The sequence below is a fragment of the Barbatula barbatula genome, assembly GCF_947034865.1.
Source record: "Barbatula barbatula genome assembly, chromosome: 24".
Classification (NCBI taxonomy): domain Eukaryota; kingdom Metazoa; phylum Chordata; class Actinopteri; order Cypriniformes; family Nemacheilidae; genus Barbatula; species Barbatula barbatula.
In genome coordinates, this window is record NC_136787.1 from 15217397 (window position 1) to 15234925 (window position 17529).

The window sequence follows — 17529 nt, forward strand, 5'->3', positions numbered from 1 at the left end:
TTTGTTTGTTTGTTGATGCATCACGGTTTTGACGAATAACTGAAATTTGTGATTTAATATGGAGGTACTGATAGCAGATTTCCAGCTCGCCTCTCACATCCCTTTCACCCATAACACATGATCAAGTGTGATTCAATTAATTTATTACAACCGGAGCCCATCTGTCACACCCATCCTTTCCTCAAAACTCTAGCAATATTTGTACATTCTGTACATTTCGATCACACCCCATACTGCATTCAGAAATGACGTTACGTGTGTAACGTGAGAGTCCATTTTAGAACTCCTCACCATGCCTCTCCTCTTCCCAGCCCCCCATTGGCTGACCTAGTCGGGTTGCCATGGCAACGTTTTTTCAGCAGACGATGAATAATAAGCCAAACATATTTTCGCTGGGATGTTAATACGTTACACTGATGGGGAATAAAACATAAGCGTTCTGTCGTCATGGCCTGTTTAAAATGACCAGGAGAGTTAAACATCAACTCTGCTCATAATGTTGACTGTAATATGAGCAGATACAAGAAAAATATCAACAGTTATAATGTGTAATATAATAATCAAATTTTTTTTACTTCCATTTTTTTAACACATTTGCTTGTTCTCAAAAACACCATTTCACCATAAATGGTATTAGCGGGATTAGATTGATAATCTCATGTTCGGTTTCCCATAAACAACCTAACAGCATATTAACATTACCTACAGGTCATTTTTAATCTCATCCCTGAGGACATATGCGTGCACATACATGTAACTGTGAAAACGCTGTTAAGTCATGCCATCTGCTTTATGGGACTTGCATCACCCATACAACATGTTTTAGTCTAGCATGGTTGCCTATATTTCACATTCTCGCTATCTTTTGCACATCTCCCAGCTGCAGTGTTTAATTGTATTTTTTGGGCTATTTTGCACCGCTCATTTCTGATCGCCATAAATGAGACTGCAGGCTTCTTCTGCTATAGTCGCATCAAAATGATTCACTTCGAGATATAAGGTTATTTCTTGTTCATCATCATTCATTGTCACAATAAGACCTCAGGTGCTGCTGATCTATGTTTGGTTTGGCACAAGGTAAAGCACAAACAAGAGGTTTTTATACTTTTCAAAGCCATGGATGGCAGATTCATAAGCAAAGGATGGTTTTTATTAACAGTGGGCTTCATTCTGGCTAATCACACTGTGAAGTCCTCGTGTTTCTTTTGTCGTATACAGCCCTAGGGTCTGAATTAGATAACAGAGGTTGTTTATTGCTGTCTCTGTGTGAGTTCTTTCTGTAAATATCCAAATTTTGTTTTTCTTTTCTCCACACTCCCTGCCTCCTTCAGCCTGTGATAGTGAAATAAACATATTAGTATTCTGAATAATATAATTACAGCAGTGAGAGTTTTAATAAGACCAGTCCAGTTATTTCTTTGTCTAAAATGTTTATTTTCGTAATAAATCTACCTGCAGTATTTGCATATGTGTGACCCCATCTGTGAAAACCAAGGCTTAAGTAATTTCTTGGTTTTCTACATAAAACAATTCTACATAATGTAAAGAAAAGTAAATAATCGATCAAAATATAACCTTGATATACATTATTTAACGTTGCCAGAGTAAGGCGGAAGATTGAATGTTTAGGAAGCAAACTTATTTCGTATTTTTTGTGCAAAGTAATAAAACAGTGTCCCTTAAAATAAGAACAAATTTCAGTAGGCCTATTTTTTTTCTTATGAAAAATGATACTATATCAATATCCATCATTTACAGCAATAAACTCACATTACCTATTTTCTTCATTTTATATTATATACGAGACTCAAGCCTCGATTTCACAGACACGATCACATATAAAATTTGCTTTTGCCATTATTCCTTTAACATTCACAGCCGTCGAAAAACACAGCTGTGATGAAACCAAAACGACCTTTTTTATGTCCTCCCCTTCCATGTTCTCTTCCTCCATCTCCACCACAATCTCTCTCTGTCTCTATTCCGTTCTCTCTGTGTGCCCACTGTCCTTTCATTGCAACCCGTTACTAGCCCTCCATTCATTTCCTCTATTATGTTTTATAATGGTTGATGTGAGTCCAACACTAAGAATAATAACAGCTCACATAATCCTTATTCGGAGACAAAATAACGTCCCATTAGAAAACGACAGGGTTTCATTCACATTCATCGGATGCAGGGGTGCGTGGTCCTGTTGTATCTTAACATACAGCTCATTGACCAATGTTCGCTGACGTACATGTGCTTTTCTATTCAGGTCAGTGGCCTTTTCAACACCACATCATGGCAATGCAGAGGAAGGGGTGGGGGGACTGGGGGTTTCTAGTGAAAGGCTTTAGAGGATTCGACTACGAATGTCAGACTAACAGGGATGCATAATGCTACTTGTAAAGAAGTGGTCAAATCACTATCATATTGTAAGTGGAGTCTACTATTAAACATTGTGCAAGTATAATCACATTTTATTGATTAAATAGGAAACAATGATACATTAAGATAAACACCCATCCACTGACAAACACACACTCATACAGACACACAAAAATAAATCTCTATTACACATGTCCATGTGTGATGGCAACTTAAAAAAGGATCTATCCATCCAAACCTCAATGCCACTGTCATCCACCAAAGTCTTCGCTTTCCTATAACATCAACTGCTGTCTGTGATACATCACTCTATTATCATCAGACTCGATAATAGAAGTCTCACTTCAGGCAGAAGAAACAATCCACTGTGTCCACAAATCTAGATCCATTAGTCTCATGGGTCTTTGATGACATGTCACATACACAGACATTACAGCTCAGTCACTGTGTGACCTAACACAGTGTTTCAAAAACAGCAAGAAAAGGACATCGGTGAGGAGAGAGAGTGGCTCATCTGGTTGAGAAAGTAGGGCATGCGTTCTGCTACATACATTCAGAAGATACTGTGGAATATCCTGTCTTGGCGTCAACTGTACAAATTCAGTTTATTTGCATACGACACGTGGGGGCTTCAAGAAGACTAACATGTATCCAGAAAGCTCACTTTAAAAAAAGAAAAGAAAAAAGACACAAGACGAGAAAATCTAAAAAAAGAAGGCCAAGTAACAAAGGCTACAAAGATCCTCCATTGCTCAGCAAAATGTTTTCCCGTGTGGCTGGCCAGGAAGAAAAAAGCACCTTTCTGATAACACTGGGCCCTTCTGGTGTTGTAGACCTGGAGAAAAACCACATGACTCTATGATGGCTTTTAAAAACCATTATGGACCACTTTGATGATGATGAGTAGCCACTGTACTACAGAAATAATGGACGGATCCATTCCTTGTTTCTGCCGAGGAGCTCTACATGGCTTTCGATTCCAGGTGAGGGCTCTTGTGCTTTAGTGCCAGCCTTTTAATTAGCATGTGAGGTTGCCAGAGGATCCCTTTAGATAGAGCATGTGTGTGTGTGTCTGCGTTTCGGGTGGCACACAGAATTAAATCCACAGAAAGAGTCGGTGCAATAGATGCAAGAATAGAAACATCCAGTTTGACAAAAGTATTGACACCGGTATGCAAATGAGTAAAAAAACATAATCCAGTTGTGCACGGGAGGATATTAGGATACTTAATCCAGGTTTAATGATGCCTGACTGAATATATAAAAAAGAAGATCTTGAGAAAAGTTGCCATTGGAATGTATTTGGGACTTGTTGCAAAGATAATGGGAACTTTTGTTATTTTCGGGGGGCCGTGGGCGCGGGCCTATTGCTGGTCCGGCGGACGGGCATTTTGGACACCGGTATCTTGGAACGTGTAGCCTCTGTTCTCCCATGTATAGAATGGTAGGTAGCAGTGGATCCATGTTTGACTGGAATCTTGGATTCTCGGGATAAACTTGTGGCACCGGCTGCAGGGCATGCAGAAGTCAAACCAATGTCCTCTTGACCGAGCGTTGGGGTGACGGCTCCTGATTCTGTGGAGATATCGCTGAGAGCCTCTTTGCTGCTGCTTTCCCGTGAGAGAGAGAATGGGCTCTGCTCTTCATTTACTGGTGTTGGTGGATTGGAGTGGTCCTCATCTCCATTGGGCTGGGCCTCTCTTTGATGCTGCTTTGCAGGTCTTCCTCCACCACTTACAGGGATTTTGCTCAGAGTTGCAGGCTTCCCTGTCGCGCCCTTCTTCACTGTTTTGGTGATGCGTTGAGTAGCAACAGAGTCTCTCGTATCAATTCCTTCTTGTCTTACGTCCTTCCTTAAATGCATCCTGGAATCCTCTTCTGCTCTTTGAATGGAGTTTGATGAATTTGATGGTTGAATCGGTTTAATAAACGGTTCAGAGATAGAGGTTTTTCTTACATTTGACATCTTGTCACTTTGGGAGGTGGATTTTGTAGTTTGTCCCGTCGGCTGCTCCGGTTCGGGTTTGGTAATAGGAGCAGTGTTACGGCTTGTTGATAATCCGAATGTCGTTATGAGTTTTGGTCTCTTTGCCGGTGCGGGGGGCTTGTTAGGTTTACCAAATACATCAAATGGTGGTGGATGTTTTGTGGAGGTAGATGAACCATGTTTGGACTCATGTGTTGGTTTTGTTGCTTGGGCAGGTTTCGTTTTGGTAAAAGAATCGGGGGTGGTACTACTTGTGGGTGAAGGGGAGGATTCTGAAATGGGGGTAGTGACAGGAGGAGAGGCAGGTGTTGAGGTTGGGATAGGTAGGGTCATGGATGCAGATGTGACGCTAGGTGGTTGTATTGTGGTGGGTTTGAGTTCAGGGCTAGATTTAGGGGACAGGGCAGGGTTGGCAGGGGAAGAAACAGATTTAAATATGGGGCTTGATGTAGTATCATTGGCAGACTCTGTACTAGAGAAAGGTGTTGGAGTAGGTTGGACAATCGGAGTGATTTGAGTAGGAGATGGGGTGGGTTGGGTTATGGGCATAACTGATGGGGCTGGTGTTCGTTCAGTGAGAGGGCTAGCGGATAGTCTAGGGATAATAAAGGCGGAGGGCATGGATGGTGGCGTTTTGGTCAATGTAGAGGATGTTGGAGAGGAAGCTGGTTTTGGCAAAGGGCTAGTAATGGGTTTTGTGGTGACAGGTGAAGAGACAGGTTTTGTCGCTAAAGTAGGGGAAGGCTTGCAGGAAGTAGGGCTCAAAGTTGATGTAGGAGAAGGGCTGGGCCTTGATCTGGTTGAAGCAGATGAAGTCTTCTCAGAATCATCCACCCTCAGCGTTGTTTGTCCCTCCATGCGACAGCTGGCTTTGACCCATTCTGCCTCGACATCCGCTACAATATCTCCACATGGCGTCAGTGTATCAAAGCTTAAAATTGATGATATATCTCCAAGCAGTGTGCTCAAACGTTCATCTGTTTGTGGTTTTGTTGCCTCGCTCACCTTTTCAGCATTCTTCGATGATGTGGGGCCCTCTTGTGTTGTAGGAAGCTGTTGATTTTCCTCATGTTGCTGCTCCTCAGCCGAGCGAGGTGTTGGGCCAGGTGTTAATGTGAGGCTTTCTTTTATAATCTCGACACTGTTGGAGCGGGACGCAAGAAGGGGAGGGCCGGGTTCAGCTTCTTCTTCAGCCTCCGTCTCTTTACTAGGCCAGCGTACATTACTAAACAGCCCCTTCAGGCCCTTCCGTTGCCGTCCAGGCCTCTGAGACTCGGTCTGAGCCTGACGTTCTCCCGCTACTCCTCGTCGACCTTTGCGAAGCATGTTAAGGAAGCTCAGGGACTTGGCCGATGTGAGGGAGGAGATGGACTGCCTCGTAGGGGTGGTCTCAGTTTTCATATTCCCGCTTGTGAAGTCGTCCATTGGAGCATCCTCCTGTTGACTCTCCTCTTCCTGGTCAAGATCCTGTCGCTCCGCTTCTGCTTCTGGGGTGGTAGGATCATTTAATCCATCTAGAGTTTCGCTCCTCGATGGCGGTGATTTAGGGCCTCCATCGCCTTTTCCCCGGATAGAAAAGATGCTAGCGACGCTGCTGCCTGGTTTCCGCTTGCCGAACAGCTTGAAGGCTTTCCTGATTCTACCTGGAGGCTGCGAGTCACATGGCGGCGGTTCACAGCTCTCAGACTGTGCATCCATATTCCAGCTCCACTGCAGTGTGTCTCTGCCTTCGTAACGATCTCTCTGTCTACCCTCACCCTCTTTTTTTGTTTGAAACCTCACACTCAAATTAATTCAAAACAGCTCCAATGAAAATTAAAAAACAGTTACCTCTTCCCTTTGTATGTCTGCTGAATATTTTTGCTAGCAATTTGTATTTATCCCCGTCTCCGCTCTCGTTCCCTCCCTCTATCTATTTCTCTTTTTTAAGCGCTCCCTCTTTCTCTCTCTCTCGCTCTGCTCTGTTCCTCCCTCCCCAGCCTCCGCCCTCCCTCTATTTCTCTCTGCTCCTCTCCTCTGACTGCTCCAGCTGGTCGCCATGGCAACTGAGGGTCTAAGCAGCTTTCGTCAGCAATGGAGCGGAGCCAAGGGCTGTCATCATGGCACACTCTCCTTCTCTCTCTCTCACCATCCACTCCCTCTTTTCATCCAACTCACTGGTCATCCATCTATCCAGTTACTCATCCAGATTTATCCTTTGTGTTGGTGACTCTGTTGTCTTTTTATCAGCATCACTTCTGCATATGGAAGAGGGGACAAGACAATTGCTTCAGTTCACAGCACCTGACTGATTGTAAGAAAAAGAAAAATATATCAACATACTGTATGTTAAAAACTACATGATATTGCAGACATATGCACATTGGAAATTGGAAAAGGAAGCAATACAGATCAGGGTGTTTAAATCGTATAATGTTTAATTGACTAGCATTCTCCCCAAGGTCAATTCCCTTACTTAAACTATCCTGTCGTCTTATATGCACTCCTTCTCTAATATCATCTCAACCCACTCAACTACCTACAATTTCTTTCTCTCACGCAAAAAACACACAGAATTCCCTTAGGAGATTAGTAAACGGTCTACATTATGGGGAGGCTTCCCAGAAAGGGCTTCAGCCTAGTTCCAGACTAACTTCAATTTTAGAGGTGTCATGATCGAAAACAACTTGCTCTGAGGACCTATCCTAAAATATGTCAGTACGATTGTTATGTCTCAAGATGCCCACCAGGAATGTTTTTGGTGAAGTATGTTTTAAAAAACTACTTCAATAACCAAATTTCAATAAGGCCTTGTCCTGGTTTAAACTTATCCCTGTCCAGGAAACCGCCCATATATGTTTAGACTGGTAGATATATGTTAGAAGGCTTCAGTCATCACAACTCACTTTACAATCAGCATTGCTCTCGTCATGACAACATTATCACAGCCCCATGTGTGTATCTCTGCGACACTGTTCCTTCGTCTCTTTCTATTACATCAAGATTACATACCATACACATGCATTTTATCTTTTTTAAATATGCAATACATATTCAAATAGCAGTGAATATTCAATGTCCGCTGTGAATCAGCTGGATTTTGAAACTGCAACTGATACAATAGTCGCATGACCCCCACCTACTGTATATCTGTCCATGTACACATCTCCTTTTCGTTTCTAATCTGTTAAGTATTTTTTCTAAAAACAGACCTCTCTACTCCTTCCTTCACGTCACTGGTACGACAAAATGAATTCTTTGATCACTAAAGTGGTGCTTTGAAATGGGTTCAGTAACAGGGGCTCTCACCAGACAGAGCAACACATTAAACTGAGATACAAACATAGTTACAAAAAAGAGATGATAAATACAGGAGGAGATAAAATATCACCTAAAAAACACAATTCAGTTCAAATCTTAATATGTGTGTTATTAATTTCTTCAGAATGTGATCCAATCTCATGTCCTCTCTCTTTCACTTATCCATGTCAGAGGGTCAGCATAAATCGGCACACTTTAAACTTTTTTTTCATTTTTACAAATAAAGCACGTACTGTATGAGACATGAAAGACCGGTGATTATATCTCTCAAGCCCCAAAAACCACACAAAACACCTAACTGAATATTGCATCGTTGAATTAATTTTATATGAATATACATATACAGAAAAACCTGTATTATACAGCAGGTCACCCAATGCATTCATTACATTTACAGTCAACTGTTTCTCAAGGCTGGTTTTAACTGGTCATTTTAATCACATCTGTACAAATATTTGTCATCCCAATAATGCAACATTAAAGTGTGTGTGTGTGTGTGTGTGTGTGTGTGTGTGTGTGTGTGTGTGTGTGTGTGTGTGTGTGTGTGTGTGTGTGTGTGTGTGTGTGTGTGTGTGTGTGTGTGTGTGTGCGTGTGCGTGTGCGTGTGCGTGTGATGTATTTTATCACAAGCAAGAATTATATTTTGGGCCCAGGCCAAGATCTCCCTATCACTATGAGTAGACAATTTGTTCTTTGTTATTTGTGTCCTTATAGCTCTGACAAACTCACTTTTCTTAACCTCCTGAAGAGAGGAGATAGAAGAGAAGAGACCGAGGACTAGAAAGATTTATTTTCTAATCTAAAGTACAGAGAAAATACTACACACATGGACACATCACAGGACCCACAGTGGGAAAGAACAGAATACATCTCACACATAAACTAATCTACCATCTCTCTCTATAAAATAAGAAAAACATCAAATTTTCATTACTTTTTAGGTAATTAATGGGACTGAATATAACTGGATAGTCACATCTATAAATCCACATATTCACTGCCTCCTCCAAGCATTACAATGATCTGTTATTGCACTGTTAAGCAACCAATAACAAATGGCCACATTAAATATTCATGATCTTTGTATGCTCCACGCGCCGTGTTGCGTGTCATTGTCTGAATGGACGGAAAATCTAAATATAGGTGACGGCAAAGTGACCATGTGAACGGAGTGAAGATGCGTTTTTATCATTTATTTAGCTTTAGGACGTTTTAGAATACTTTAAGGACGGTGGATGTCGAGAAGTGATGTATTCAAACGGACCGTGCATTGCGATATTCAAGCTCATGAATGGAATTGATATGGAAATAAAAACGTTTATCCCGTCTTATATCCACAAACCCAACAAAGAGGACGAATCGTGTCAGATCATTTAACATGTGAATCAACGCCTACCGATCTTCATGCTTAAATTATTGTGCTGCCTCCCCCTGCTGGTCTAATTTAAGATTGCAGGTAACGTTTTGTACAATTTCTTAAAAGCCGCTATTTATAAATAGCGATGCTATCGGTTCAGTGAACACACAGCGATGCGTTTGTCGATATATGTATTATACAGGATACTGTATACACAGCACGTACAGTTAATGCACAGGAATGTAGGTATTTTAAACACCAATATCATTGTATTTAGACACGTTTCCCATACAATAAATAAGAGTAAACAAAAATCAGACGGTGGATTTAGTGGTGACTATTCCTTTGTTATTTTATCCATTTAACAAATCCCCTGTTTGAAAACGAAGTCCTGCATTGCTCGATAAGTGTCTAATGGAGTATTAACATGCTGCTGGAGCGTGAAGTGAGTCTTTTGTTTTTCATCGCTCTCCTCCTCTCTACGTCGTGACGTAACGTGACGTCACCGACACCCTTCCCAAGGGTCGGATTAAAGATGGCGCCCTCTCCTGCAGTGAGATGCTGTCAACGGACTTTATCCTGGATACCTGTCATTTTTATCAACCTGGTGGTGTGCTGGTCCTACTACGCCTATGTGGTGGAGCTCTGTATATGTAAGTTTCGATCCCAGGTGGTTTGGTTGAACGTGTCACTGGTTAAAAGTTGACGGTTAGTTGTTACAGTGGTGCCGTGGGCAGGAAGTGACTGTAACTGACTGGTACAAAGATTTTAGTGCCGATCTGCTCCGAAACGCTACTGCATGTGCATCGTTTATGCAAGACACGCGTGTGTTTGTGAACTTTGTGCTTTGAATTGTAATGATTGAACGTATTAAGTACGCATTATAATAGAAAGAGTTAAACATTGAGTCTTAAGACCAGATGCTATGGGGTTGAGACGTTTGGATACTTGAGAGTAACGTTAGGTCTGACGATAGTTTATTTAGAGAAACGCAGTTATGTCTATTTAATCAGAGTGTAAATGCTTTTATTACAATTTTGAAAGCAGATTAAACAGGAAGACGATCACATGGATCCACAATACATTTCGTTTGTCGGTGGTCAGATGGCTCATGGTCATGAAATGTACTGGAGTGACATCACTGCCAGCTTGTATAATTTCTATCTTAAACTTATCATTATAATAGTTTTGACTATTTATTTTGTGTAAATTAAGTAAACAACAGTATTGGTATTATGTTGTACAGAAGTATTTTTGACGTCTTCAACTTTAGCCCTTGTTAACCACTTAACCACAGAGAGCTCTACACACACATAGGCAGTTATTACTTTACCATCAGTCTCGAAATACACTCGCTTCATTGTGTGCTCCGCTCTGTGCAGTGAAACATTATGATTCTTTCCTTATTGACCCACAACAAAGACACTTGCAATCTTTAATCAACTTCCTTAAAAACCAAAAGAAAAGTAAATGTAATACCAAGAATTCAGGGCTGACCGTGCCAACATGACATGTATCTGTCAATCATTCATTTAGTTGTCTTGACGACCCGGGTATTGGATGGATACAAAGAATGCGGCCAGATGGCAGTGCCTGTCACCCAGTGCTCTGGTCTCACTGGGCTGAGCTGGTGAGAACTGGGAAGCCTCAGAGAGCATGAGTGGTATCCCAGCACTCAGCAGATGGCTTTGTGAATCGTGTTCTTTATGGGATTGCTGATTAACTTTTGGCTCCTTTCCCTCCGCAGATACAATCCCTAACCCAGAAGAGCAAGGTAAGAGAAAAACCTGTGAACGCAGATGGTCAGTCTCGGTACAAGATGTGTAACAAAGAAGCAAAAAATGCTGTATAAGAGCTCTTCTTATTCTTATTACTCTCATTTTAGAGATGTCCTGAGGCTTTTTTCTTCCAATTTATTCACTATTGCATAAACTGATTTTTGTCATATGTTGTCTTTTTACACTTTTGAGTGAAAATATCTTGACATGCATTGTGAAAATGTACCAACTACATAGTTATGCAAAGGGGTTAACAAACTATTTCCTAATCCAGCCTTCTGTTCTTGGTCACATGTTTTTCCACTCCAGAGTGAACCTTTATGAACTTTTATTGGGGGTTATATAGTATGAAGCACTTGTTTGACTGAAATCATTTGAAAGATAAAAAACCCTTTTCTGTTGCAGTTATTTATCTGATAGTGTTTCACATCTGCTTCTTCATGTTCATCTGGTCCTACTGGACGACCATCATTTCCAAGCCTGCCAACCCCTCCAAAGAGGTAATCTTTCTCTCTCTCTCACTCCCTCTCTCGTGAGTGCTCCTCACATCTGGATGCAGGGCAGCAGTTAAACAGACTGCTCTGTAGTTTCACCACCGCAGAACGTAATGACAGAGGAGGAGGGAAACATCTGGTCTGCCTGTGGTGCGGAGATGTAGCCTGGTAGTTACCATACATGCTTTGACGCATCAAGCTGTGGTGCTTATGTGGGTATTGGGGGTTCGGGTCTAGCAAAAAAGCCAAAAATAAATGTTTACAGTTGAAGATGGTTTGTTTGGAGCTTTTAGTGCTGTAACAAATAATAACGTCACGTCCTGTTGTTCGTCTCAGTTTTGTCTCCCTAAGGCAGAGAAAGAGCTGTATGAGAAGGAGGAGAGACCAGAGGCCCAGCAGGAAATCCTGAAGAGAGTGGCCAAAGAGCTGCTCGTATACACACGCACAGGCTCTGGGGGTAGGCAGACATATGCTTTTAATGACATATTATAAAGTAATACACTTTAAATTGAGATTAAACATTCAGCAGGATGGATTTGCTTTTGCTTGACATTAAAAGTCTAACTTTACACTGATCATGTTGTTGTTACTTTGATGCTACATGCTGCTGTTGAATTGTTGTTGAAGTCTTCCATGTTTCCCAGCTATCCGTTACTGTGACCGCTGCCAGCTTATTAAACCAGACAGATGCCATCACTGCTCTACCTGCGACAAGTGAGTTCCAGGAGAATGTATTATCTTGTTTGTGAAAATCTGCATTGTGTTTATTTTTGTGTTGGTTTTACTTTTGCAGATGTGTCCTGAAAATGGATCACCATTGTCCGTGGTATGTGTCTTCACTTCAGTATGTTACCTGCAGTTTTGAAGGAATTTCTTTTGTATGTTTCCTCCTTAAACTGTCCCTTTTTAATAAGCATATGGCCATATGATAAAACTCTCTTAATTTGATAGATTTTTCTCCTAAATGAGGACTTCAGTCTGGTTTTAAAGCTTAACTGCTTTAAAGTGGTTTGTGGGTTGGTGCCTGTGATTTTCTAGACTTGATTTACTGTGGATTTTTAAAACATTGGTTTTGTACTATAATCATTTTTAGGGTTAATAACTGTGTTGGATTCTCCAACTATAAGTTTTTCGTACTCTTCCTGGCGTATTCCATGCTGTACTGCGTCTACATCTCCGCCACGGTTCTGCAGTACTTCATCAAGTTCTGGACAGTAAGTTTAGAAATCATATTCCTTATTCCTTTAAACTGGTGCGGTTTTAAAATGCAGCTTGTCTCCCTGATATTAAAAACAGGCAAGGAAAAAATATACTTTGTTTTTATTAAAAAAATCACTAGATAAAGTTGACTGGTTTTTGTGGTAGAAATCAAACAACAAAAGTGTTGCCTCTGCTTCTAACATTCTGTCTGTTAAACACTTTGCCGAAAGCTTTGCAGACGGAGGGCTTTAGAGCAATGCCCCGAGGTAAAACACACCCGCTTGCTTTGCCTTGTTTTCTCTGTGGGCTTTGGTGTACTATGATGTGATTGGTTTTGCTTTGTATTCTCATTATCAGAAATAAACGTCAATGTAATATAGTGTAGTGATGCAGACATGTTTTAATGGCATGGCAGATAGCCGTCTCAAAGTCTGTGCTGCAAATGTTGCAAATGAGTCATTTGTATATTAAAGGGATACTTCACACAAAATAGAAAATTCTGTCATCATTTACTCATTTTCGAGTTGTTCTAAATCTTTATACATTTCTTTGTTCTGATGAACACAGAGAAAGATATTTGGAAGAATGCTTAAAAACAGACAGATTATGCCCCTCATTGACTACCACAGTTGGTGAACAGACAAAGGTAGTCAAAAGTGCCCCAGATTTGGTTTGCTGTCCTACATTCTTCAAAATGTCGTCTTTTGATACAGTAATTTTTCCTACTATGGGGGGCAAGATCTGTTTGGTTATAAGCATTCTTCCAAATATCTTTCTCTGTGTTCATCAAAAGATTTGGAACAACTCGAAGGTGAGTAAATGATGACAGAATTTTCATTTCTGGGTGAAGTATCCCTTTAAAGGTGATGTGTTCAATGTTTGTGATGTTAAAGCTGAAAATAATTAACATTAAAAACACAAAGTCCATCCCATGCATAAAGTCCCCCTCTAGTTATACTGTCATTTTTTTGCAATATCGGTTTTGTGATGCTAGTGGGGCAGAAAGGACACACGTCACCTTTAAATCAATCATTGTGTGTTCAGTTAAGTGTATTTGTAAGCGTTTGTATTGTGTTTGTAAGGCCTCTGAAGGGGTTTTGTCAAAATAGGCTTTAGGAGCTTAATACAAGCTGATCTATAAACTACTTTGATCAAGAGTTCGTCGATGTCACAGTTTTGTTCTCTTACTCAACAGAATCAGCTGCCACAAAATCACGCAAAGTTTCACGTGTTGTTCCTCTTCTTTGTGGCGGCCATGTTTTTCATCAGCGTCTTGTCACTCTTCAGCTATCACCTCTGGCTCGTGGGAAAAAACAGAACCACTGTAGGCAAGTGTCCCCTCACCTCCACCTCCTCACACGTTTCTGTGGTTAATCCAGCTCCAGCTGCTATAATTTTCTGCTTCAAAAAGGACACAAAACACTCCCAAAGTGTTATAAAAGTGGTCTGAACATCTTGTGTGCTTAATTATAAGTGTTGTGTTGCTTTATATTCCCATTGTTTTCTTTATTTTTAAATCTCTGGGATCCTATTGTGACCTTTTAGTCATCACCATTTCTCACTGAGGTGACACTCAATAAAATTCAAACCGACGGAAGTATAATGTAGATGCATGTATGTAAAAGGCTTTGTGTGCCCACCTACTGTACGGTTTTGTCTCTGCGAGAGGTTTTTCAAGATGTGATGGATGTAACTCTTATGTCTAGTGTGTTAAGGTCTTATGTTTATCGGTCATTTCTTTTGTTCAGAGGCTTTTAGGGCACCCGTGTTCCGAAATGGCCCAGAAAAAAATGGGTTTACTGTGGGCTTTCGTAAAAACATCACCCAGGTGTTTGGAGACCAGAAGAAGTACTGGTGTTTACCGATTTACAGCAGGTAACACCACATGATTTTCGCCTTCTTTGTGATTTTACATCCATGTTAGTTATACCAAAGTCCCTTTAAGACAAGTCAGAACATAATGGTTTAATTAAATGGGTAATAAATTGTTCCAAGTAATAATGTTAATAAGTTCAAGGGCTGTAGTGCAACAGTTTCAACAGAATGTGAGTTTACCAGTCTTGTCAATAATAGCATAAAAACATCTCTTATGAAAGACTTTGCATGTGTTTAAGCAATGGTTGCATGACTTATATTGTATTTCTTCCTCTAGTTTGGGAGATGGCTACACTTTCCCCACTCGCCTGGTCAACACTGACTCCGAGCAAGGCAATGTTGAACATCAATCCATTAAATGGTAACTATAACCTCATTGTTTGCAATACCAGTTACTTTAGCGTTTGAGATCGTGTATAATTCTGCAGTCTATCCTGAAGACAAATCAGTTCATGTTTGCTTTCCCGTGGCTTCCTTGGTTTCAGATTTGGTTGTGCAGTCTAGAAATGTTCTTTTAACCCTGAATATATTTGAGATGCTTTTTTCCTAGAAATGTTGTCCTTGCCGTATCACAGTTAATGGTTTAATGGCATCCAGGGTGAGGTTTATTTTTGGGGCAGTGAAAACATCTGTAAGTGTTTGTGACTGATGGCATAATGGTTGTTATGGTAACAGCACTGTTGATGGACAGACAAACCCCAGACCTCTGAGTGAGTCACAGAATCATCTCCTAGGAAACGATATGCACTCTGAAGACTCCAAAGACGGCAGCCGTGCAAACATCGGTATGTCACAATGGAGGTTTTTATACCGCTGATATTTCTAGAGAACATCGTGAAATGGGATTTTTTTAAGCTTTCCAAAAATTGGGGTGATTTTTTTAGAATCTCTGAGCTTTGTTAAGGAACACTGCTCTTTAATGTGCACCACATTGATGTGACATTATGTGCGAGAAAATGTGTTTATGAAGGGCTGATTTGTCTGGGTTTGTGTTTCAGAGGTATGTCAACCTGTTTCCGTTACCATGGAGAACGAGTCCTAGACAGGTAAGCATATTGTTCTTTTAACCGCTGCGCTACACACTAACATTTAGTCATTCAGCAGGTGCTTTTATCCAGGGAGACTTACAAATGAGATAAACAATAGAAGCAATAAGTACAACACAAGGGCAAGTATATCATTACAAAACAAAAGAGTCATTGGGTTTATACAATATAAGGGGAATTTTAAATTTTGTAATGAAATAAGACATTTTGACATTGTTTGTTGAAATGCTGCAAGTCACAAGATCTTAATGTTTGTCCTTAAATCACTTAAATCTGTTATTTTTGCCCCCTACAGGCTATTGCAGTGATGCGTATTTAGTTTTCCTCTAAAGACCTCATGTGAGAAACCACATGACCCTAAGATACAATGCCTTAAGATGATCTCATATCTCATCATCTCATCTGTATGAATTGACCTGCAGCATTGCCGCTGTGGTAGATGTATTTCAACTGCATGAATATCAGCACAGACTTTCAGGTTGTTTGCACCAAACGACTGAACATGAACTCTTTCACCAATTTTTATTACATGGTGAATCACAGCTCTTGATGCACTCTTCTTTCCCCAGACTAACATTCGCATACACAATTATGTTATTTGACGAAATACCCTAATTTGATCTTCAGGTTTTGCATGTCATATTGTTAATTTGTTATTTATTGTAGGTTAACTTTAGAATCGACTATGTCTTCTAAGCCAAATACGTTATACATGGGTACGGTTATTACAGGTGTTTTTGCACTTTTGTCACCAAGGATTTTTGTGGAAGGGTTTTGTCATTGTTTACAGACCTGAAGTAACATGTAATGCAGTATTTGATCAGGATGTATTAATCCACAGTAACAGATTTAGGTTCACTAAACAGCGTTGGCAACTTAAACTGATGTTCTGGGTGACTCAAATAGGAATGTCTGTCAAGTTATTTAGTCAGATTTTGGTGGAAAAAGTGCGATGAGTTTTATACTTGGCAAATCTAATTAATTCTCTAGGCCCAGATATAAAAGTATTTATAGTGTTACGTGACGTTCAACCTTCTTATTGTATGGAACAGTTTAATATAAACTTTATACTTCTACCCCTTAACACTGACATCTTGTCTTTTAAAGACATGTTTTTTTCTTGACCTCATGCCCATCAACATTTTACTCTGAGATTTGCGCCTTCAGAAATGTGATGCTGAAGCACAATGAAGATTTCTAGATTGTGTAGCACACCTACAGAAGAAACTCAGGCCAAGAAATGAGAAGCGACTGAACTCAGTTTTTGCTTTATATTGCCACCTATGCAGCAATAGTTTCATGTGGAGTTTTAATGTAATTTATTTCGTATGTGAAGCTTGTTGAAGACTTTTATTCCACATAATTGTGTATTTTTGTTTGTTGTTTTCTTGTGTGTGGGAGGGGAGTTTTGAGAGGTCTGTTGCAGCTCCACCCCACTTGTTTATTTTGGGAGGATTTTGACCTCCTATCTGTTATAGAAAATCATTCCTGATCTGAAAAATTCACATTTCTGAGTATATTTGTCTCACCATTTCAGGTTTTATGTTCATGAAGTCTTTTTTTTATATTGTGTATTTGTGTCTTTTTTAATGATTTTATTGCATAGCATTACATTTTTATTTATTGCATGATAATGTGGAAAATGTTGAAGATGTAGATAATAGGAAAGGGATTTAAATCAGTAAAACTGGAGCAGATGTAACCATAGCAACATTTTAGTTCTAAATCTGTGGTTTGAAAATACTGTTTGGCTGCTACATCTGCTGGATGTCTTATGGGGTTATATCATGAGTGTCTTTAACATTATGCCAAAAACAGAAGGAACTCACTAATTTATCGCGTAATCACGACTATAATCTTACTGGAATCAAATATCAACCATATAAAGGACCATTTTCTTATCGTGTAAATTGTTTTATTTACAAAGAAACTTCCTTGTACAGAATTTTTGCTATTTTGTAATGTTCTATTTTAAGATGTTTCTAAAGTCTGAACAGTTTGCACAGATTTTCCAAGTCTAATTCAAATTAATGTTTGTGTTTTGCAGATTAAACAAGTCAATGTATGTAAGGTAAACAATAAATTTTCCGAAGACTGTATGAATTTCTACATTCAAATCAAA

The 17529-nt window shown here is 40.0% G+C and overlaps 2 protein-coding genes across 2 annotated transcripts; one reads left to right on the forward strand and one right to left on the reverse strand.

Moving 5' to 3' along the window:
* Positions 1-2453: 2453 nt before the first annotated feature.
* Positions 2454-6055, reverse strand: LOC306889200 (uncharacterized protein; the record flags this gene model as incomplete). The annotated part of the gene is made up of 1 exon (XM_079447936.1): positions 2454-6055. The coding sequence occupies one exon, from the start codon at positions 6053-6055 to the stop codon at positions 3707-3709; it is 2349 nt and encodes a 782-aa protein (XP_079304062.1). The 3' UTR covers positions 2454-3706.
* A 3126-nt stretch (positions 6056-9181) lies between these two features.
* On the forward strand, positions 9182-17526 carry zdhhc20a (zDHHC palmitoyltransferase 20a). Its single transcript, XM_079449006.1, has 13 exons — positions 9182-9667; positions 10762-10788; positions 11198-11292; positions 11623-11743; positions 11931-12000; positions 12080-12112; positions 12380-12500; positions 13682-13814; positions 14235-14361; positions 14639-14722; positions 15037-15146; positions 15360-15407; positions 15703-17526. Exons 1-12 carry the CDS (start codon positions 9550-9552, stop codon positions 15401-15403), a joined length of 1083 nt encoding a protein of 360 aa, XP_079305132.1. The 5' UTR covers positions 9182-9549; the 3' UTR covers positions 15404-15407; positions 15703-17526.
* Positions 17527-17529: the final 3 nt, after the last annotated feature.